This window comes from Trichomycterus rosablanca, chromosome 14 (genome assembly GCF_030014385.1).
Source record: "Trichomycterus rosablanca isolate fTriRos1 chromosome 14, fTriRos1.hap1, whole genome shotgun sequence".
In the NCBI taxonomy this organism is placed as follows: Eukaryota; Metazoa; Chordata; class Actinopteri; order Siluriformes; family Trichomycteridae; genus Trichomycterus; species Trichomycterus rosablanca.
The window spans coordinates 4,823,204-4,848,088 of record NC_086001.1 but is presented as its reverse complement, the minus strand read 5'-3'; the positions used below and the strand labels follow the sequence as shown (position 1 = coordinate 4,848,088).

The 24,885-nt window shown below is 41.5% G+C and overlaps 1 protein-coding gene across 1 annotated transcript in view; it reads right to left on the bottom strand.

Annotated features, from left to right (window-relative positions):
• sorbs2a (sorbin and SH3 domain containing 2a) overlaps positions 1-24,430 on the bottom strand; it is a 51,366-nt gene extending 26,936 nt beyond the window's left edge. The window contains exons 1-12 of the mRNA XM_063009181.1: positions 24,323-24,430; positions 12,500-12,555; positions 11,728-11,754; positions 10,669-10,790; positions 8,754-9,299; positions 6,736-7,017; positions 4,972-5,092; positions 3,757-3,932; positions 3,406-3,472; positions 2,600-2,656; positions 1,235-1,433; positions 192-306 (exon numbers count right to left, since the gene is read on the bottom strand). Of these exons, the coding sequence (XP_062865251.1) occupies positions 192-306; positions 1,235-1,433; positions 2,600-2,656; positions 3,406-3,472; positions 3,757-3,932; positions 4,972-5,092; positions 6,736-7,017; positions 8,754-9,299; positions 10,669-10,790; positions 11,728-11,754; positions 12,500-12,509 (1,722 nt within the window). The 5' untranslated portion in view covers positions 12,510-12,555; positions 24,323-24,430. The remainder of the gene's footprint in view (positions 1-191; positions 307-1,234; positions 1,434-2,599; positions 2,657-3,405; positions 3,473-3,756; positions 3,933-4,971; positions 5,093-6,735; positions 7,018-8,753; positions 9,300-10,668; positions 10,791-11,727; positions 11,755-12,499; positions 12,556-24,322) is intronic.
• Positions 24,431-24,885: the final 455 nt, after the last annotated feature.

Genomic DNA, 24,885 nt, shown 5'->3' with positions numbered 1-24,885 from the left:
AAAGACAATCGGTCTTGTGCCTACTACTACTACTACTACTACTAATAATAATAATAATAATAATAATACAGCGTATACAGCAAATGTCCTATATAGTATCATTTAAATATCATGACTAACAGCAACAAACTAAAAGATTATTAATCAACATAAAGGGAAAAGCGTAAATGCAATTCTTTGACTCAGCTCACCGGTCTTTCGTGCTCCAGGACGGAAGATTTACCCGGCTCATACTCAAAGATACTGCGCGGCTCGGCTCGATACCGTCGGGTGTCCACTTTACGATCCTCAGGGCTCCACTCGTTCCTTATACAGAATACAGAGAGGAGACGATTACTAGTATTTTGCACCCATACTCACATATTTTTTCCCTTTCGATACCGATACTGATTCATAAACAGCAGCAGAATCAACCGGACAGAATCACAGACGAGGCCTGGGCATCTATTACTGATTTTATTGTCAATTCTTTGTTAACAGATTGTTTCCTTATTCCGCACATTAGCATGACTTGCAGTTTTAAGTACTAACTTACTTTCATTTTAGCTTTCATGCTAACATTAGCTAGCCCGTTTGCATCGACCTTAAGGGCTACATGAAGTACTTCAAAGAATAAGTAAACTCTTATTTAACCCAAAATCCTGAGATCCTGAATTTAAAAGCAAACAAAAAAGGCTATTTCCTGTTTAGCTTTTAGCATTTTATTCTTACTAATATTCTTCAGATTCAGAAAGTATTCAGAACTGATGAGTTTTTGCACCCTTTATTGTGTTGTGGATTTGATTCTGAATGAAAACAAATGTGAGAATGTGAGTTTTACAAATAAAACAATAAAATCATTTATTTAATACTTTGTAGAAGCTCGTCTGGCAGCAATAACAGCTAGCCTGTTAGCAATAGCTGAGTGGCTAAAACAGGATAAAGGCTTCAGTCTGTTTTGTTTGTACTTGCTTTGTTTTGAGGTATGTTAGCTGATTAATCTTAGCTCACTAGCTAACCAAGCCAAACAAATCCTGGTCCATAAAACTAAAGTCTTACTACGCCATACGCCGTTTCACTCTAAAACTATACCAGGTTTGTCTTATGTATATTGTATTTTATTATTTACATTTTAGGTTATAATTTGTGCTTCACATTGTCTGTAACATTCAAACAGCTAACCTGTAAATATTCAACAGGTTAAAGCTGATTGATGGAGATGAAGACAGTAATTGAATCAGAGACGAGGTCTTACGGATCATGTGGCTGCTCTTTGTCCCGGTCCAGGTCTCGAGAGCGTAGCTGCAGGAGCGAGGGCATGGGTGGCGGTGGAGGAGGGACGGGGCTCGCCTCCTGAGGGGTTGGGGCTCTTCCTGGTTCGCTGGCATTTCGGGACAGCGGTCGATAAGTGTGTGTCTGTGGCGGCGGGTGAGCATGGACGGGGTCGTAGTTTTCTGAAAGGTGAAGACCAGACGTACAGTTGTTACGAACCTATATAACATGCAGGAATGGATGTGATTGGTTAAAGCATCCATATATACAGCTGAGCTCAAAAGTTTACATACACTTGTGAGGGACTGGTATTTTTATTACAGTCCAGTCATTTTAATGACTTCTGTAGCTGTTCTTGTTTTGTGTGTAAGTTCGTTACTGAGTGTTTTGTGTTTTTATCTGCTGGGTCAAAAATACACGTACTTATTTGATGATATGTCTGTTGGCTCTTTTTAAGCTTCTGGTACAATTCTCTTTAGATATTTGTTTGTTTTCCGGCACAGACTTTTAGGCACAGATTTTTAGGACAGTCCAAATATTTTTTGATAAGACTGGGATCAAAACAGCATTCCAAAGACTTCATTTTAGCTTCATTCAATCATTCTAACACGGTATTTACTTTTATATTTTTGCCATTTAGCAGACACCATTATCCAAAGCAACTTACAGTGGTGTGACAGTATACAGTCTGAGCAGTTGAGGGTTAAGAGCCTTGCTCAGGGGCCCAACAGCTGCAGCAGCAGTGGGGCTTGATCCAGCGAACTTTTGATTACTAGTCCAGTATCTTAATCACTAAGCTACAACTGCCCAAACACCAGTTCTGATGTTTGTTTTGGCTCATTGTCCTGCTCTCCTTCTATCAAAACAACCCTAGTGCTCAGTACTACCACCACCATGCTTTACAGAAGGTACTTTGTTTTTGTGTTTGCACTTCCACACAAAATTCTGGTCATTGTGGCCATACAACTGAACCTTTTTTTATCTGACCACAAAAATTCTCATCCAGGCTTCAGTCAAGATTTACAGACAGATTTACTTTTGGGTGTGATTTTTAACCTTGGCAAAGATACATCTGTTCCATGTACTTTAACTTACAATCAATTGTTTAAACAAATGATATTGGATCGCGAAGTTGCTTTGAAATGGTTCCAAGTGCTTTGTGATTCCTGACTTAAAATCTATGTTCTATGCGACTTTTCCACTCAATGTTTTGCAGTCGTTCAGTCACAAAGAGAACAGCTTCAGAAATCAGACACTGTATGACATAAATGTTTGATACAAGTGTGTGTAAACTTTTATACGTAATGCTTGTTGGAATTTAGCACACATGCAGCTTATTAGAACGTACCGTTATTCATGACTGTGTAGTTGCCGCTGTAAGCATCTGCATAGGCATAATCATCATCTGTGGAGGACATAAGTTATTACAACTCACGAAGAATTACAGAGGTCTGAAAAAGTAATCCCCTCTCAACTAAACACTGTATAATTTGATATTAATCTTTCATGTTCCTGCGGACGAATTTTAGCTACACTCTTCTTTAAACCGCTGGTTTCAGGTATTAACGGCTTATTTCAGTTCTCACCATGGCTTCCCTATTGGGTTCAAATCATTTATTCAACTAGACACCACTAATACTGGCAAAACTAAAACTGCTGGCTTGGTGGGTAGCACTGCCACCTCACAGCAAGAAGGTCCTGGGTTCAATTCCCACATGGAGCAGTTTGGGTCCTTTCTGTGTGGAGTTTGCATGTTCTCTCCGTGTCTGCGTAAGTTTCCTCCGGGAGCTCCGGTTTCCTCCCATAGTCCAACAACAAGCAGTCAGGTGAACTGGAGATACTAAATTGCCTTTAAATGTGTGTGTGAGTGTGTTTGTGTGTCTGCCCTATGATGGACTGGCACCCTGTCCAGGGTGTTTCTTTGTGCCTTGCACACACTGAGAGCTGTAATAGACTCCAGCACCCCCCACGACCATGACTAAGATAAGCGTCTAAATTTAAGCCTGGCTTCAATTAACTAAACTGGTTTACCAGTTTAATGTGGTAACTGAATAAGTAAGTAAGAGTTAAACACTCAGAGGGGCAAATACTTTGTTACACGACTGTAACTCAACACATTATTTTTATTCAAAATTTTTAAGAAAACAAGCTCACCTGGTTTATGCACCGTATGAATCTGCTTAAACATAGTCTTGTACCAGTCCTTAGGTCTGTCTACAGTCTGTGGAGCACACACACACACACAAACCTTAAACACACCTGTCAGTACAGTAGTTGCATAATCTGCATAATCTTGCTTTCATGCAGCATTTGAAATCAGTGTGGAATCAGTATGAATACACAACTCAGTAATTATTAGGGTGTCCACATACTTTTGACCATATAATGTACATTAGACATTGATGTTTTAAAGCTGTAACTAATCACACAACTTGATACTTGCTACATATTTCACAAGAAACACACCAGTGCTGATGCTGATAACCGTATTGCAGTTTTACTCACTGTGCGGATGGCGAGAGGGATGCCCGACTCATCTACAGGCCCAATGCCCTCGTAATGTGGCGCTCTGATCACAGAGACTTTCTTCTCCTCCTCTGAAAAGCGAGCGATCGGCGTGGTACTGCGAAGAACCGTCTGTCCTACTGCTACGGTCTGTGTCTGCAGCATCTCTGAGCCTTCTGAGAACGAGAAAATGAGACGAGTCTCTCAGAGTGATTACAGCGATACACAGTGATAACAGTGTGGAGCCACAATGAAAGAACTTCAATTAGCACTCATAGTACACTATATGGACAAAAGTATTAGGACACCCCTGTAATAACTCGGTTATGTGAAGGAAATTATATGCCTCCAACTTTGCTGCAACAGTTTAGGGAGGGACTTTTTCCCTCATTTTTTTTATTCACCTTCACAATTGTATACCCATTAAGACCCTATGTATAGTTATTTATTTTACATATTATTATGATTATTCCAGCACAAACCCAGCTCTATAAAGACATGAAGAAAAGCTCGGTTTAAAGAAACTCTGCACAGAGCCCTGACCTCGGACCCACTGAACAGCTCTGGAATGAACTGGAACATTAACCAAGATTTTCTTGACCAATATCATTGCCCAGTTATGCAAACGCTCGCACAAATTCCCACAGACATACTTAAGACATAAGTATTGTAAAAACCCTTCTTAGAAGAGTGGCTGTTGTTATATCAGTAAAGATCACATTTACCTTGGATGTACAACAAGCTCATGGTCAGGTGTCCAAATACTTTTGGTTATATAGTGTATGTGACACAATGTGAGGCAACAGTGCTACAACAAAACGGCAGTAAATGTCAAAAAAAGCGCCTAGACGTCTATGTAGACGTGATTGGCTATGTCTGAGGGGACGCTGGCTGAAGCCCTGTGATGAAGTGGTGGGCCCACCTCAACCCTGACCAGGATAAAGCAGTTGATGTAAATGAATAAACAAATGCATTGCTGTATGTACACTTTTGACCCAACAGATTTTAGAAGATCCGAAATTAACCTGTTGGACAAATTAAAGAATTATGTTCTAATCAATCAGTCACAGAAAAAGAAACCACTGGTCTCCAACAACAAGGCTGTTTACAAGTGTGTGTAAACTTCTTACTCCAACTCTAAATGTAAATGAACAATAATCCAAGCGGATTGGGTGATTTGTGTGTGTGTGTGGGGGGGGGGTGCTGGTTACCCACCTGAGTGTCTCATCTGCTGGATCTGCTCTAGTGCTGGACTGAAGACGGGTGGAGGAGGACGCGGTGCAGGAGGAGAAAATGACCTCTGAGCGTGGGCACTTCCATTCACCGCCATCTGACCCTATCAACACAAGAGATCTATAAGACAGGGAATTGTGGGTATCGTGGTTCATAGACTGTTTTGTGCTCTGGGACTGTATTGTTAGCACAGAGAAAGAGACCAGACACTGAATCCATAATTAAAATACATTATAAGAAAATGTTACAGTAAACAGGAGATCAGATGAATTGTTAGAAGTTTATTAATGATTGAAGCTCAGAAAAGAATGTATTGAAGATTTGGGGCTCTATTTTCATATTTAAATCTCGGTAGGTAAAGAATGGTAGAAATAACTGGCTGATGGACGTAAGTTAGAACCAGTGCTTTTTTTCTCTCTTTTAGTTTGTAAAGGATGATCGTCATTTTGGCAATATTGGTCTTTAAGAGGCCATTTATGTCCAAAATAAGTCCTGGCTTGTGACAGACGTTCCAATTCATCCCATAACTATTTTGTAGGGTTTGTTGAAGTTTAGTTGAATTGAAAGCAATATATTTTTTATCATTTACCATTTATTTATTTATTTGTAATGATACAGTTAGGCTTTTGTTATTATTATTATTATTATTATTATTATGTATATATTACAATGTATATAGACCTAATACCATACAGGTAAATGGTTTTGGTTATAATTGTCACATTAACCATAGATATATAACTTTTTTTCCCCACAATGCTACTATTTGCATTTGTAGTAGGTGCTACCTGCATTTCGTTGCATTGTACTTGTATTGAAAAATGACAGTAAATCTATCTATCTATCTATCTATCTATCTATCTATCTATCTATCTATCTATCTATCTATCTATCTTTCTATCTGTCTGTCTGTCTGTCCGTCCGTCCGTCCGTCCGTCCGTCCATCCATCCATCCATCCAAACAAACACCCACCCATCCATCAATCCAACCAACAAACTTCATTCTATTTTACAGCCGGTCCCTCTGGTCCAAACCGAAATGTTGCAGCGATCTTTTGGCCACGCTCGCCCATGAGGGAATCTCCCTACATATGTATCCATTGTATCCATAGGCCATTGCTGCTGGCCCATACCGATCAATAATGCAAATGATCGGTTAGATCGAAGTGTGTCCTCACTGTAGCTATTTCTAGACTCTTTTAGTAATTTACTGGGGCAAGCACAACATTTTTATTGGATAAATAAAGATTAATTTTATTGTACACATATTTTTGGTTTATGATTTTACAGAACTAATAGAACTAATACTAATTAGTCCATTTGTTTGTGTTGTCAGTGGAAGTTACTGCTGTTGTGTCGGTGAGTTTCATAACAGTAATTGATGGTATATTACCAGACCACGTTTGTGCCTACACAAAAATAGAACCCCGAGAACGGCTGAAAGTTGGAGAGGTGATGTTAGAAGGATGATTAGTATTGGGATTAGACACAGGATCAGACTGAGCTGGATTAGCTTATCAGGGCTTGAAAGGTCCAAGGCTGGAAGATTTTTCAGACACAAGTACAAATAGATCATTTTAAACAAACCCAAAGTTCAGAACTATACAGACATAAAGACAGCACAAATTAAACACACGTACGAGGACATACAGCACAGATGCTACGTCTATTAAACATCAAACAGTTTGTGACGCAACAAACAATTGTGAGATCGGCGTGAAGGGGGCGTGACCACGTGATAGTTACATAAGTGCCAGCAGCGGTTGTTGAAGCAGTGGGGGTGGGGACGTCATCAGGGGCAACAGAGGCGTGGCTGAGTGTGGGTGAGGGGGTGGGCGTGGCTTCTGGGGAGTCCACGCTGCAGATCTGTAGCTCCTCCAGGACGGCGGTCGATGATGAAAACTGGCTTAGCACGGACAAGGACCGTGACGGAACGTTCGCCCCGGACAGAAAGTCAGGCGACTCCTGCCTCAAACGTTCACAGGATGACCCAAAAGCGGTGCTCCCTCTCGGCGGGGACACATCACGCTGACAGAGGGGAGGAGGGATGAAAGAAAGGATGAAGATTAGCACAACCAATGATCATGCTAGCAGGCAGGAAGTGAAACACCTTGTGAAAACGATGGATTGTACCACATTAGACGATTGCACTAGGGCAGCTGTGGGTCAAAAATGGTTTTTTGGTCAAGCATGTTTACCTGAGGAATCAAGAGCAAATATACACAACACAAATACAACATCTGTTAGAACATCAGGCATGTTTTCACCACAGGAACCTTTTTAAAATCTAGGAACATTTTCAGGAACTCAAGATCTGCTCCTGTCTTGCACCCAGTCCCTCCTAGGCCATAGGTCTAGTCGGAGACCAGGAACTATTGGGAAAACTTCAAAGTTCCTGGATACAATTTCTGTAAAACAGTCTAAAGACATAGTTAGGAACCATGTAGTTCAGTATTTTCCCACCCAGTAGACTAATGCCAAGTTCACACTACACGACTGGATCTCTTGTAATCGGGAGTCTTTCAAGTCGGTGTGTATTTCACACTACACAACTGATCGGTGATAGGAGGTTTCACACTACACCATCTATCACCAACTGGAATCACAGGCGAGCTTCTCTGGTCTCCCAAACTACGTTCTGTCATGAAAACAAATGCTAGAAGTGACGAGGGGTTTAATGATACCACGTCCAGAAATGCACATCAACAAGTAGCAAGCGATCATAGTTTGTGTGCTGATGTGCAGCGTAAAATCAAGTAGGAAAATAGGATTGTTCTATAGTGAGTTGGAGATTAATAAATATTTTTTTGCAATGCAGTGTGGGTATTATGTTTTGTAGAGAACGATAAGGTCAGAAATACTGTAAAACTTGTGTGTGTGCCAATGTATTCTGATATAAACTATATTACACCCCTGTCCCACCTTTTTTACAACTCCTCCCCTGCATTTCCCCTCACCCCGTATCTTGCGTTCTCATTGGCTGTTCGACATAGCACTCATTGCCAGTTGGGCGACTCAGATCCAGATATTTGACAAGCTAGATATCTCTCTTCTCTTCGGCCGTAGTTCACACACAGCAATTGAGAGCCGAGTTTCGATCGCCGAGCGAACGCCGAGTTGCTCCCGAGCCGGCAAATCTAACGCAGACCAGTCGGCGAGCCAAAATCAGGGCAAAAATCGTGTAGTGTGAACTAGGCACTAAGTGGCCAATTTTGTCTGCTGCAGGCACTGCTGATTGTGACTGCTAGGGGTGCACAGACTTGTGGAGTTCAGAATCTGCAGAATATCCTGCTGCACCACCTGGGCGCTCACTTGTATGTCATTCAAATGTTCTATATTTTCTGGTTAGTACAATAGCTCTGGATTGCTAGTTTGGGAGATTTCTATGACCCTTTCATAAGGTACTGGATAGAACCTTCAGAAAAGCTTCAGAATGCTTTTAGTTTCTCTAAAGGTAATTTTCAGACCTTTGTGGTTCCTCAAAAACTTCTAGAATTCCTCCTCATGAGAGTGCTTTAATTATTTAGATTCTTAATTGGTTCTTGATTAGAATTTCAGAACAAGCACTTTAGTTAAAATTCTTCAGTTCATTTCTAGTCCTGAAAAGGTTCCAGAACCTTGGTGGAAACATGCTTATAGCGTGTGATGCCTATTAGTGTGTGTTAAGTATTTCTGGTGCAGATGGTGAAGTCAGAAATGGCTGGATATTCTGTGGATAAGAAATGTCATGAAAAGTGATTACTTATGCCAAATAAATGTTATACCACTGTAATGCCTGCTGGTCTGGGTGGCACCGGGGGGCTTGGCATGAAGGCACCATGGTCCTGTTGTTCAGATCTGGATCCTGGTTGGGCTACAGATTTGGGGTGGTGTTCTGTACCTTTGGGAGCTATGTTGATGGAGAGAGAGGCTGTGTGGGTGGTAATGGAGGATGTTGAGTGGGTACGTGGTGGAGGGGATGGAGGGCTACCAGATACAGCTTTCTCAGTGTTAGCGTTAGCCACATTCTCGCTCGTTATCTTTACGTTAGTCTGGTTAGTGCCAGGGTAGCTAACCGAATTCGAGTCTGATCCTTCGCTAGCAAGTTTGAGAGATGAGACTTTGCGTTCCAGTATTTGACTAATGAAGTTGTTAGCATTAGCGTTAGCCTCTGAGGACAGGTCAGAGGTGGTGAAGGTGCGAGTGGAGTATGAGTGATGGGACGAGGAGCTGGATTTGATGGAATAAGAGTCGGATGGAACAAGGGAGCTGTATGACGGAGGGTTAGGGGTCATGTGATAGCTCTCTCTCCGAGGGGGCGGGAGTGGGACCTGATCGACACACATAAGAGTCAATCAGTAAAAAAGAATACAAGTAGAAAGATTTGTCAAACTGTCCTGCAGAACAGAAATAATGTCATTTATATTATTTACATTAGTAAAAGCACTGAACTCATTTTTAAAGGACAAATAAAAAAAATTTATAGGTATAAAAATTAATGTTTAAATGCTTTTGTATGGTTAAACTTGTTAACAGTATTTAAAATCATCTATTAATTAATAAATCCATTCATTCATTGTAATCTATTGTAATGTACATTATAATCTATTAACAGTATTATCTTTATTTTTATAATATTTACAATATAATCTTACTGTCATATAAATGTCAATAAATAATAAATTAAAGAAAAAAAACATTAAAAAATGTGAGACTTCGCCATGCTACAACAGTGCCACAGCTGACTGTGTCTGAGGGACGACTGATCATACAGGGTTTATCCTCATTCCTGCTGCAACAGCGACTCCTACTGTCTGGTCGAGGAGCCAGCATGGGTAGAAAAGTACACATGAGGCATACCGTGACCCACTGGTCCATTTTATCAGCTCCACTTACCATATAGAAGCACCTTGTAGCTCTACAATTACTGAATGTAGTCCATCTGTTTCTCTGCATGCTTTGTTAGCCCCCTTTCATGCTGTTCTTCAATGGTCAGGACTCTCGCAGAGCAGGTATTATTTGTGTGTTGGATCATTCTCTGCACTGCAGTGACACTGACATGGTGGTGGTGTGTTAGTGTGTGTTGTGCTGGTATGAGTGGATAAGACACAGCAATGCTGATGAAGTTTTTAAACACCTCACTGTCACTGCTGGACTGAAAATAGTCCAACAGCAAACAGCGCCCTGTGGGCAGCATCCTGTGACCACTCATGAAGGTCTAGAAGATGACCGACTCAAACAGCAGCAATAGATGAGCGATCGTCTCTGACTTAACATCTACAAGGTGGACCAACTAGGTAGGAGTGTTTAATAGAGTGGACAGTGAACGGACACGGTATTTAAAAACTCCAGCAGCGCTGCTGTGTCTGATCCACTCATACCAGCACAACACACACTAACACACCACCACCATATCAGTGTCACTGCTGTGCTGAGAATGATCCACCACCTAAATAATACCTGCTCTGTGGTTGTCCTGTGGGGGTCCTGACCATTGAAGAACAGCATGAAAGGGGGCTAACAAAGCATGCAGAGAAACAGATGTACTACAGTCAATAATTGTAGAACTTTAAAGTGCTTCTCTATGATAAGTAGAGCTGATAAAATGGACAGTGAGTGTAGAAACAAGGAGGTGGTCATAATGTTATGGCTGATCAGTGTATATTCTGCAGTGTGCAGTACACTATATCAGGTTCTTACCGCGACAGGACCGCTCTTGTCCTGCAGGGTGGGACGGCTACCCCGGTAACCTCTGGTAAGAGTCGAGCTGATTTCATCACCATTTCTGAATCCTTCTGTAACACTGCGTGACCTCCAACCATCTACACACAAAAACACAGACAATCCAACGTCCATGTACAAGCTAGCTCAGTGTTTCATACATCCATCGCATAAACCATTGGTAACTCTACAGTTAAGGTACTGGACTAGTAATTAGAAGGTAACTGGTTCAAGTGAGAGATAAACGTTAATTTACAGTAGAAGTATTGATACATAATCAATTACTACTTAGAACATGCTTAGGGCATGATTACAGTAGTCATATTCCAATATCTCAAGAATACTGCTACAGTGGAATGTTACTGAATATGTACGTGGTGTACCTGATAACATTTACATCTTCAGCATTTAGCATACACTTTTATTCGAAGCGACTTACAGTTGTGACAGTACACAGTCTAAGCAATTGAGGGTTAAGGGCCTTGCTCAAGGGCCCAACAGTGGCAACCTGGCAGAGTGCCTTAACCACATTCAAAACCCAGTTCTAGCTAATTTAGACCAATTATGTTCTAGCTAAGAGATCTCTGTTAATAGTGGAATCTTCTACTGTCATACAAGGTCACTGATGGGAGTATATAGGGGTGTTTATTTTTTTTCCTGTGTTATCACATTCACACAGTCTCTGTGTAAGACTCTGTTGGTCTGATCCTTCTATGCAGACAAGATTAAAACTCCTTTCTATCTATCTTCACAATCCAGTCTCTGAGCTATTTCATTAAGGGTTTTTCCTACCACTTTGCCACTGTTGGGCCCTTTCTCCTTTCACTACACGTCTCCTAGTTTCCTTTTCTTATACACTTTCCTGGCGACCTCAGAGCAAGGAGCTAAAAACCACAGAAAGGAGCCAAGGGAAGGAAATAGAACACACCCGGAGCATTCCAAACCGGGTACGTCAGTGTGCCACCAACTAGGTGCATATAATAATAAAATAAAACAAATATAATGTATATTTAATTAAGCAGAAACTATTAAACCTACCAGAGTCTGAAGAATGATTTTCACTACCTGAAACACAAAGTGAGAATTTTAAAATCACTTCTGTTTAGTATTTATTTATTTATTTATTTATTATGATTTTAACGTCATGTTTTACACTTTGCTTACATTCATGATAGAACAGGTAGTTACTGGTTACACAAGATTCATCAGTTCAAGCTCCTGGAGAAAACCCACACAGACACGAGGAGAACATGCAAACTCCACACAGAAAGGACCTGGACCGCTTCACCTGGGAATCGAACCCAGGACCTTCTTGCTGTGGGCAACAGTGCTACCCACCGAGCCACTGTGCCGCCCCATTAAGTTATGTATGACACGATGATCAGACATAAAATCCAGACACAACCTTAAATAAAGAACAAAAGTTCATTCATATTGGGGTGGCTCAGTGGGTAGCACTGTCGCCTCACAGCAAGAAGGTCCTGGGTTCGATTCCCAGGTGAAGCAGTCCGTGTCCCTCCTGTGTGGAGTTTGCGTGTTCTCCCTGTGTCCCTCCGGGTGTTCCGATTTTCTTCCCACAGTCCAAAGACGTGCAAGTGAGGTGAACTGGAGTGGTTTTGAACACACAGCAAAACACAGGACGTTCCTAGTTAGGGACACGTTCCCAAAATCAGGAACTGTTTCCAGAAATCAGGGATGTCTGGTCATCTGAGTCCAGTCCTACTTTCCCATCATGTGATCTCGACTGGAATTAAGAGGTTAGTGAAAATAAAGATAAATAACTATATAGTTATAAGTAAGAGGTGCATACCTGCATTCATGGTGATGATATCCTCTTAGCACTGCTAGCAATAAGAACCCACTTTCCTGCAACACACACACACACACATTTTGATAAGTGACACTAGCACAAATAAATATAAGTCAGATTTAATTTTGAGCACTAGCAGGTGTCTTTGGTCGAGAAACGTCAGAGGTTAAATTAAAAGGTTTAGTCTGATCGTATGACCTCACCACAATAGCTCCTTTTAGCTTGCTTTGCTAGCAAACAAGGCTACGGATTTAGATTGTACAGTGAACAGTCTAACTTTAGCGAGCCGGCGCAACGATGTGGCTAGCTACTCAGCTAGGAAACGTTGGAAGTGCTAGTAATGACTATGTGTGACTCGTAGTTGCTATGCATGAATTCAGGTCAATGACTGTGTGTTTATAAACAGTACTGGAACACAGCAGTGGTGCCTGATTGGAGCTGTAATGTGGAGCTAGCTTGGGAACCTCAGACCGGTCAGTAATAGAAGATGGCGTCAGTCTGCTGCGTTTGTGGTTTGTAATGTGTGAGCAGCAGCCTGGCAGGTACCATCCGTTATAGAGACAGAAATATACAGCGTAATATACGGCGTGTGTCTGCTATGTGTGCATTTTATAACGCCGTACACAGACACAACACGGCATGGATCAACAGACTGAACTGTGGTTGCCATGTTGTGTCCGATTTACTGCTCTGCACAGAGCGAGTTCGATGCAGAGATCAATAACTCAATAAATAATTCACTAACAAAAAACTGCAGTGGAGCCTCTGAATAGGCTGAGAATACAAGAAAAAATTATGCACTGTCGCCTCACAGCAAGAAGGTTCTGGGTTCGATTCCCAGGTGGGGCAGTCCGGGTCCTTTCTGTGTGGAGTTTGCATGTTCTCCCCGTACATGTGGGTTTCCTCCGGGAGCTCCACAGTAGAAAGACTGTAAATAGGTGAATTGGAGATACTAAATAGTCCATGACTGTGTTTGATATTAAACTTGAACTGATGAATCTTGTGTAACCAGTAACTACCTGTTTCTGTCATGAATGTAACCAAAGTGTAAAACATGGCATTAAAATCCTAATAAATAAATAAATAAATCATCTAATCCATAGAGTATACCATAAGAGGTATAGGTGATTTCCATTTAAGGAGTATAAGTCGTCTGTCAAGGAGAATGCCCAGACAATTCTTTCTAACCATCTTTTCTTCAACGTGCCCCTTTCTTATCACTACTAAACAAGTTGATACGAGTTATACGAGTTTCAATCTATGTCTGTTTGTGCTCCCTGTTTTAGCAGCAGCTTTGATGCCACTGTCCCGTAATTTAACCCTTGCTGCCAGGGTGTCCCGTCCTGCCGTGCCCCCTGCTAAATCTGTTTTACGAGCATGTCTGAATATTTACGTCTATTTACTGTACATACGGAAGCCAAGAATAAATGTACAGTTGTGGTCTGAAGTTTACGTACAGTTGTAAGAGCCTCTTCTAACAAGCCTACCTGCCATATAGAGGGGCGGCACGGTGGCTCAGTGGGTAGCACTGTCACCTCACGGCAAGAAGGTCCTGGGTTCGATCCCCAGGTGGGGCGGTCCGGGTCCTTTCTGTGTGGAGTTGGCATGTTCTCCCCGTGTCTGTGTGGGTAGAGGGGACTAGCAGACGACAGTCACCTGACAGTTGCCTCATTGAGCACTAATTCACTAATTCAGGTGGAAGTGTTTGTATTTATCACAATTACAAGTACCACTCTTTGGTAGCACTGGCAACCCAACTGGGGCAGTTGTCTGTCAGCTAGGAAGTGTAGAAAGTGTGCAGTTTTACATGTAATCCAAAAATAAATAGAGATGTAGAGGCAGAATCGGATTCCTCTTGGAGATTGGCACTGAAAGGACGGAAGGATATTTTTATGCCACATATTTTGAGGGCTGCCTGACCTGATTGCAGTTTGGAGCATTTGAGGCAACACTGTGATGTGTTAGTCTACACAACGGTGTGGGCTCCATCTCCTGGTATCCAGGACAGACCACAGAAATTCTAGTAAATGAAAGACGGTAGAGGAAAATGCTGCCATTTAGGTGAAGCTAATACATGAAAAAGATCTGAAGTGGCTAAATAAATCAACTTGTTTATCAAATATTATGTCCAGAATTAAGGATGGATTTACAAATACGTTTTCACAGCACTGTATGTAAGCATTCCACACTTCATTATTAAGTTAGTGTTGGAGAGTCAGTGGAGTTTATGGCAGGGTTATGTAAGGCAGACAACAATGAGGCACACACACACACACACACACACACACTCATTAGTGCTCTGTACTAATTGGAAGTAATTATTCTGCATACTCGAGGTCTTTAATGACCACAAAGACAGTCACACACACACACACACACTTGATGACTGAGTGCCCAGGCATAGACGGTAGATATACTGTTGGACTGCCCCTTGTCAATTGTGCCACAGAATTAAAAGTCATTTTTTACTTGAAAAAGATTTTAAAGCAGCCAATCCACCTTCTGCATGCTTTTAGAGACGATAATAAAACACAGTACCTACAGTAAACAGTCTCTAGTCAACAACCCCATCCAAAATGACGCACATGTGTAGAGTACCGCTTAGTCTACAAGTTACCATGACAACAAGCATCACATTTGATGTGTTTGGTTTTTTTATTTGCCTTAAAATTGTGTCTGGCTCACATGTACTTTACAGTACAGTATTAAAGAAAAGATGACTTGCAACATTACGAGGGGCATGAGATGGATGTTAGTCATGCTGCCAGTCACACGAAACATCTGGATGAAAGTGCACAGTAAAGACTGGTATGAACTTCTGCTGCAGGTGCAGGTGTTTACATGGCTATTATTCCTTTTTTGCAGTTTCCCTCATTTTTCTTCCCAATTTAGTCTTACCCAACTACCTGATTGCATTACGCTTCCTCTCCACTGATGCTGACCTTTACTCCTGACCGATGAGAGTCGTGCCTAACACACACCCCCCTCTGACACATGTGCAGTAGCCGACTGAGTCTTTTCACCTGCACAAGGCGAGTTCGTATGGGGCTCAGATTCACATATAGAGAGTCACAAACTGAAATTGCATGTGAAATGGCCTCAGACTGACTAGTGTATTTGGACTGAGGTAAAAACGTAGATGTATTATATTCCAATTGAGGTGTTTGTCGGATTATGTAAACATGGCCAATGAGTTCAGCCTTCTTAGTTCCCAGATCTTAATCCAGTACAGCACCGTTGGAATGTGGTAGAGAGAAAAAAATTGCAGCATGACAAAAACAAGATGCAATTAAGTCAAATTGTCAAATTAATTTTAACGTCTTGTGGAATCTATTCTACAAAGAACGGAGGCTTTTCTGTGAGCAAAGTGTTTAAATGAAGTGACCGTGAAGTTTATGGGTGTCTGTGTGTGTATGCATGACTGATCTGTGTGTGTTGCGTGATTGCATGTGTGAAAACTGGACTGTACAAGTGTGTGTGTGTGTGTGTGCTGAATGTGATTACAGTTTCACATTCCCCAGCCCTAATGAAACCCAATAATGTGTCTGTGTGTGTGTGTGTGTGTGTGTTTGTGTGTTTGTTAGTGTTCCCTTTCAATGCCTTTGTGCAAGTCCTGAACAAAACTGGACACAAACACACAGGAATGAGGAAGAAAAGAAATTGTAAAAACACCCCAACTCTCACACACACACACACACACACACACAGTACAGAAACGTTCATTTATTTACTAAACACTTAACCTGGTTCGGGTTGTTGTGCTGCCAGTTAATCACAGGACCCAATAAACTCGGTCATTTACACACTTATACCAATTTAGAGCAGCCAATTGCCCTACTAGCATGCATTTTAAAAGGTAGGAGATTTGTACCATTCAAATGAAACACATTTTTGCATTTTTTATAAATGTAATAAGGAGAAAACGTAAGGTACAAGCCAAATATTCAAAAATATCTAAATAAAAAAAGTTTAAACCTGTTGTGTAGTAGATTTTAAAGCATTTTTAATGCATCAATCTCACTAAAATCAATATCATTAGTGCATTAGGGGCGGCACGGTGGCTCAGTGGGTAGCACTGATGCCTCACAGCAAGAAGGTCCTTGGTTCGATTCCCAGGTGGAGCAGTCCGTGTCCTTTCTGTGTGGTTTGCATGTTCTCCCCGTGTCTGCGTGGGTTTCCTCCGGGAGCTCCGGTTTCCTCCCACAGTCCAAAGACGTGCAAGTGAGGCAAATTGGAGATACAAAATTGTTCATGACTGTGTTTGATATTGAAATTGAGAACTGATGAATCTTGAGTATTGAGTACCGTTTATGTCATTAATGTAACCAAAGTGTGTAAAACATGATGTTAAAATCCTAATAAACAAACAAACACAAAAACTGCCTAGCACGAGTCACCTTTTTCTTTAATACTAAACAAAGCAAACTCATTACACGTCTCTTAGTAAATACGGTCACGTGTACCTTCTAAAACAGTCAACATAAAAGGCTGAGCAGGGATTTTATAGTGGAGGTTTTGGTTTAGTCAGACGTTTCAGTGACCCAGAGCGTAAAACGCTGAATCTGATTTTTTATTCCTGCATTGTGGGCAACTGCAGTTTATTGTGGCCTGTGTTTGCACACTACTACACTAAAATAAATACTACACTACTATAGTAAATAAATACTACACTACTACAGTAAAATAAATACTACACTACTACAGTAAACTAAATCTAACAAAACAAACAGAGCAGCATCGTGAACTAGCATCATGAGTAAACAACCTGGACATGCATATAAAATGTGCATATAAATTAATGTATACATATAAATCATATAAATTATGGGTTCTTTGGCAAATGTTGTAATGCCTAGTAGAGAAAACAATAGAAACAATAATTTTTAAGAGGAAGAAACTTTAAAAAAAAAAAAAAATCAGAAGAGCCCTCCATCCTCCTTGGGTGGTCCAGGGTTAAAAGATGTGGGGTTTTTTTTGTCATATCTGTAAAGGGTCAAAATACATTATTTAAATGAAATGAAAAATGAATAAACAACAAAACCTAAACTGGTTAAATGAAGAATTTCCTCTCACCACAATGATCTAAAAAACCTGGTTTGATGTGACATTGTGCCAGGAAAAGCTTTTAGACTGGGACACATTATAATGCAGGTGTTGAGTGGTGCTGGACATTATAAGCACGCCGCCGCCTTTTAAAGTACCTGATTAAAAAGGGTCAGGGTCCTCGACGAGCCACGGATGACTGAGTTATCGCTACTAGCTGACAGAGGACATAACAATGCTGACCGATGATGTAATGCCCACATTATATACAGGCAGGAGGGTCGGGGTCACATTGCTTAAGTGTGTGCAGAGTTTATGGATTAGCATTCCGAATTAGTAGATTAATGCATGTAATACTTTCCTGTTTGGGGGAAAAAAGGCTGTCAAATTGTTAAAATCACTGAACATATTAGCTAGAATCTTGTAAGATAACATAATATAAGATAAGAGCCTTTTATTATCCCACAGGGGGAAATTTGCAATGTTACAGCAACGTTTAGAAATAAAGAGATATAAAAGTGTTCATACTGTACATATAAAAAACAATAGAAATCTAAGATATATAAAAAAAGATATAAAAATTACAAAAATGACAAAAAATAACAGAAGTTAACAAATATTGCACTGACAGCTTGTAGCATGTTGTGGTGAACCATACTGTACGATGCAGCATTTATATTATACTTGTGATTTTAATGTAGGATATTTAAATGTGCAGTAACTGAATACTTTGAATCACTTGGAATAGAAATTTAAATGTATAACTGAGCCGAGCTGAAAGTTACTGACATTTTCTGTAGCAAATAGTAACACACAGTGCTATATCACTAAATAGATTTGATAAATAAGGCTGTACCTAATTCACTGCCGTGAAAATCGCGTCACGGACTGTGAAAAAGCTATTTCCCGAGTAAATGTAAGGTTTGTGTTTAGTGATTTAACATTTTTCATTCATGTATCATATGAAATATGAGGTGCAATGTGCAGTATGAGGCGTCCAATCAATCATACGGTAATTAAGTTAATGTAACAGACTTTTCTGTGCTGTATTGTGCTGACAATGTTTGATGTGTGTTTATGTATTGAGTGTATTTTATCCCTCTGGTAATTCCTTAATCAATGGAAAAGTGCGCTTCTCTACACACGTGATCATCTCTGTGCTGCACCTCAAAAGAACAAGCCGGTAAAGTGTTCTGCTTTCGATACTCTGTCTATGTACAGTTTATTTCTTTCTTTATAAACTCAGCAAACTCTAAAGACGCTCGGTTACACCAGCAATCGGTTAGACAAAATGTTTGCCCACCGCTGGTCTAAGATGCCGAAGTCTAAAGCAGCTAAAAACATGACTCAGGTAATTGAGTTTTAAAAACTGCTAATCAATTCTGTAGACAGAGGGGGGGAAGGTGGTCAAAACACGGACGAGAAGTTTCGTATTTAAGACTGATGCCTTCACTGATTCCATCATTCAATTTATGAGTATAATTTAATGACTGCCGTGAAATTTGTCACTTTTCTGTAAAAATCTGTGAGATCTGTGATTTTTGAAAAACAAGGTCCATAAATTAATAACATTTTCCCATGAATTTAGTACGGCCCTATTCACAGGTAATAAACTGCTGTAGCACCTAAGCGGTAGCAAATGCTTTCTTAAGTAATACTTTTTATTTCTTAATTAATACTTTTTACTTCTTAATACCAAATATTTCTCTAAAATGTCTGTTATGTCTGTTAAAGTCTCAATACACACAAGCAGAAAAGGCTACCAGAAGGTGTGTTTATCAGAACTGTTGCCACAGAATTAAAAGCATCTCATTTATTAAATATAATTGATTTTCTACACCTATAAGTGTGTCTGAAATATTTGACCTCAATAAAGACTCGGGCGTCCATCAGCTGTTCCGGACGGCAATCTTCTCATGGCATGCCTCGTAGCTATTTGTGATTTATTATCACAGTACATCATATCATCATACCAATACATCGTCAGATCGCTAATATCATCACGTCTGTCTGGGAGGCGCAAATAGGAATAACAATTAGCCAAATAAGGCTTAACAGCAGCGTAAGTGTCTATTGCTAGAGTGCTTTGGGGTTATTTTTGCCGGCCCCCAACCTCCCTCGACCTCGCCCGCCACCCCTGCGTGCTCATAAATACACACAGGAAGGAAGGTGTCGACATGGTCACTCTAAAATCATCTCAACACCCAATCCATTATGCGGGTAAATATGAGCTAAGCTACGCTGGCTCTGAAAGTGACTGGGTATAAAAAGCTACAGCAGCATGTGTCTGCGCACACACACACACACACACACACATAATAACAACAACAACAATAGACAGCAACTAACAGAGACTAAAATGTGTAAACACAAGGCGCCAAACTATAAATGATTCATGACTCAAATTTCGTGCCAGCAAATATCAGACCTGAACAATTGATACTAGAGTGGCGCAGCAGTCTAATGTGCTACCACCCTGGCCTGGTCGGGCTGTTTCTAAGTAAGGAAAGGCTGACTATGGACATTGTTGACTCCTATTCACGGGTGAAGGAACCAGCGCAAGTGGCAGAAGGATCTAAACAGTGTAGCATGAACTTTCTACCACCAAATAAATAATCAAATTGCTTTGTGTATATTACTTTGTTATAATTTGTGTTCCAGTTTATCACAAAAACAGTATCATTAAATCCCAGAAATGCATCTACCGTATTCATGAAAGTATTACATCTGTATATAGGCTCAAACATCTGTTATATAATCCTAAACAGAACTCATAATTGGACAGTATTACAGCAATTATTACAGTGTGTGCATGTAAGTGTGTGTATGTAAGTTTGTGTATGTGTGTGTGTGTGTATACCCAGTATACAGTGTATCACGAAAGTGAGTACACCCCTCACATTTCTGCAAATATTTCATTATATCTTTTCATGGGACAACACTATAGACATGAAACTTTGATATAACTAAGAGTAGTCAGTGTACAACTTGTATAGCAGTGTAGATTTACTGTCTTCTGAAAATAACTCAACACACAGCCATTAATGTCTAAATAGCTGGCAACATAAGTGAGTACACCCCACAGTGAACATGTCCAAATTGTGCCTAAAGTGTCAATATTTTGTGTGACCACCATTATTATCACTGCCTTAACCCTCCTGGGCATGGAATTCACCAGAGCTGCACAGGTTGCTACTGGAATCCTCTTCCACTCCTCCGTGATGACATCACGGAGCTGGTGGATGTTAGACACCTTAAACTCCTCCACCTTCCACTTGAGGATGCGCCACAGGTGCTCAATTGGGTTTAGTCCATCACCTTTACCTTCAGCTTCCTCAGCAAGGCAGTTGTCATCTTGGAGGTTGTGTTTGGGGTCGTTATCCTGTTGGAAAACTGCCATGAGGCCCAGTTTTCGAAGGGAGGGGATCATGCTCTGTTTCAGAATGTCACAGTACATGTTGGAATTCATGTTTCCCTCAATGAACTGCAGCTCCCCAGTGCCAGCAACACTCATGCAGCCCAAGACCATGATGCTACCACCACCATGCTTGACTGTAGGCAAGATACAGTTGTCTTGGTACTTCTCACCAGGGCGCCGCCACACATGCTGGACACCATCTGAGCCAAACAAGTTTATCTTGGTCTCGTCAGACCACAGGGCATTCCAGTAATCCATGTTCTTGGACTGCTTGTCTTCAGCAAACTGTTTGCGGGCTTTCTTGTGCGTCAGCTTCCTTCTGGGATGACGACCATGCAGACCGAGTTGATGCAGTATGCGGTGTATGGTCTGAGCACTGACAGGCTGACCTCCCACGTCTTCAACCTCTGCAGCAATGCTGGCAGCACTCATGTGTCTATTTTTTAAAGCCAACCTCTGGATATGACGCCGAACACGTGGACTCAACTTCTTTGGTCGACCCTGGCGAAGCCTGTTCCGAGTGGAACCTGTCCTGGAAAACCGCTGTATGACCTTGGCCACCATGCTGTAGCTCAGTTTCAGGGTGTTAGCAATCTTCTTATAGCCCAGGCCATCTTTGTGGAGAGCAACAATTCTATTTCTCACATCCTCAGAGAGTTCTTTGCCATGAGGTGCCATGTTGAATATCCAGTGGCCAGTATGAGAGAATTGTACCCAAAACACCAAATTTAACAGCCCTGCTCCCCATTTACACCTGGGACCTTGACACATGACACCAGGGAGGGACAACGACACATTTGGGCACAATTTGGACATGTTCACTGTGGGGTGTACTCACTTATGTTGCCAGCTATTTAGACATTAATGGCTGTGTGTTGAGTTATTTTCAGAAGACAGTAAATCTACACTGCTATACAAGCTGTACACTGACTACTCTAAGTTATATCCAAGTTTCATGTCTATAGTGTTGTCCCATGAAAAGATATAATGAAATATTTGCAGAAATGTGAGGGGTGTACTCACTTTTGTGATACACTGTATAATGAATCTGCAGTTTGTTGGGAACCATGTAGTAGTGCTAAGCCCAGCTTTTTACTGACCTGGGCCATTAGGAAACTCACACACACACACACACACACACACACACACACAACATGAGCTGTAATACTAACAATGTTATATACAGGTTTAGTAAACATTGTACATATGTGTGCATGGCATACACTAATAATGTATGTGCATTTCATGACAGTCCTGATACACACGCACACACACACACACTCACACATACCATGAGCTGTAATACTAACAGAGTTACATACAGGTTCAGTAAACATTGTACATATTATTATTACGTGCCATACACTAATAAGGTATGTGCATTTCATGACAGTCCTGATACACACACACACACACACACACACACACACACACACGAGCTGTAATACTAACAATAGTATATACAGGTTTAGTAAACACTATAGATATAATTGTTTTTATACTATACATTGTATTGGCACACACACACACACACACACACACACTCTGGGTAGGCAAACATTTCGTCTGCATTCTAGTTCGGTTGACTATGTGTCAGTCCAAGGTCACCATACACTCACTTGAATTGAGTTTGTTCTCTCTCTCTCTCTCTCTCTCTCTCTCTCTCTCTTTCACACACACATACTACAGCACACTCGCCGAGATGTGATAATACCATGATAACTGATGTACAGTGTGTTTCTGTGGCGGGAGAATCGAGAGAAAGAGGCTATTGTCAGCACACACACACACACACCTGATAATGAGTATGTTACAATCAGTACCAGACTAATTCCAGCATTTCCTCCATTACCTCATTCTGAACACAAAGCACTTTACATAAGGGTGAAATCACCTCTCCGGCCTCGTCACAAATCATAACAGAACTGACACTAATTTTTACTAAAGTACAAATATTTTCAGAAACATTAACATAAACATAATTTTTTTCACTTTTTTCATTTTGATGAGGTAAAAGCTCATGAATTTACTCTGATTTCAATGTTGTGGGGCTGAAACTGCATAAATAAATCTTAATGCTCTCTAATCAGACAGGAAATAAAGTAGCAGCACTTTCATAATAAAGCGCTAAAATATTTACCTTAAAATCCAGAATTCAGAAGTAACTGAGAAGGTAGAGACAAATAGATTCAAGAATGTAAAATCAATTACATGCAATAAATGATATGCTTACGACTTGTGGCAACAGTCTGGGGAAGGCTTTTCAATGGTCCATGTGCACAAAGCAAGGTGAAAAGTGTGACAGGTTTGGTGTGAGAAACGACAAAGGCCTGTAAAGAGGCAGTAAATCAACCCCACTGAACACATTTGTGATAAACTGGACCATTGATTGCAAGTCTAGACTAGTAATCAAATCAAAAATCAAAAGGTCGCTGGTTCAAGCCCCATCACTGCCTGGTTGCTGCTGTTGGGCCCTTGAGCAAGGCCCTTAACCCTCAATTGCTCAGACTGTATACTGTCACAGTACTGTAAGTCGCTTTGTATAAAGGTGTCTGCTAAATGCCATAAATGTAAACGTTTAGAGAATTCAGAGGAAACCAGAGGAAACGTGGACATGGGGAGAACATGCCACCTCACAAAGGCTGACCAGTAGAAAGAACAGAACAAAGGTTCCAGGTCCCCAGTTGTTCTGTTCCACTTACCAACAATATCAACTTGTTTAAGTTATTTATAGCTTTTCCATTCATTCATTAAATCCAAGACCTCCCATTTACATTTACGCCATTTAGCAGATGCTTTAACCAAAGCGACTTACAGTTGAGGGTTAAGGGACTTGCTCAAGTGCCCAACAGTGGCAACCTGGCAAAAATCACTGAGGTGTGGCTTGAACCAGCAACCTTCTGATTGCTAGTCCAGTGCCTTAACCGTTAGGCTATAGCTGACCAAAGAATTAGTAGAAGCAGGCTCCAAAGCGACTTACAATTCTGGATACAGTTTGAGCAATTGAGGGTTAAGGGCCCTGCTCAGGGGCCCAACAGCAGCAATGGTGAGGCTTGAACCTGCAACCTTAACCACAGAGCAACCCCTGCCACACATATTATTCAGAAAACTTCCAGTAAGACGCACCAATACCAAAATTAGCCAATCCACCTTCTGCATCTTTTTGGGAGGAACAAAAAGCGAAGTAGACAGAAGGACCCCCAGGATCGAATCTAAGTCCTCTAAACCCAATGTTGTTGTGCGGTACCCACTCAGACGCGCCATTGTGTCGGATTTGGAATAATCCGATACAGAATGGAGACACGTGCATTAGAAACCGAACCCAGGACGCGGTGGGACGGAGCCGACAGAGGGACGCTTACCTGCAGATCTAACCCCAGGAGTCTGCAGGAATAAAGTCCATATAAAGCGGAGAATCCCTGAGTGTTTCGCACGCGCACCTGCTCCACCGTCTCGCGCTCCTCCGCCGCGCGGATCCCGAAATAATGCGGGCCTGAACGCGCGCGCGCGCACACGCAGACGCGGATAATGCACGAGCAATGCGGAGTCCACGCGCGGTCAGCGTCTCGCGCTTACTGAGAGACAAGCGCTGCGGTATTCCGGCCCTCGTTCCCCACCAGAGGAAACGCCTTTCCTGTACAGCGCGAGCTCAGCTTTTAAACGTTTGACGCTCGAGATGCCGGTGCGCGCGCGCGCGTGTGAGATCCGCGCGGGCGGGGGGTGAATGCGGGTGTGCGCGCTTTCTTTACCCAGCACATCAGGGCGCGCGCTTGAGTACAAGGCACATCAGCTTATTTTAACCCTGCGGACAGAGTGGGTGGGCGCCCACGTGCACGACTCCCGGTGACTCTGAGAGGAGGCCTTTGGCATGTTCTCCCCGTATCCGCATGGGTGCAGTCAGGTCAAAAGCAGGTCCTCAGTCAGT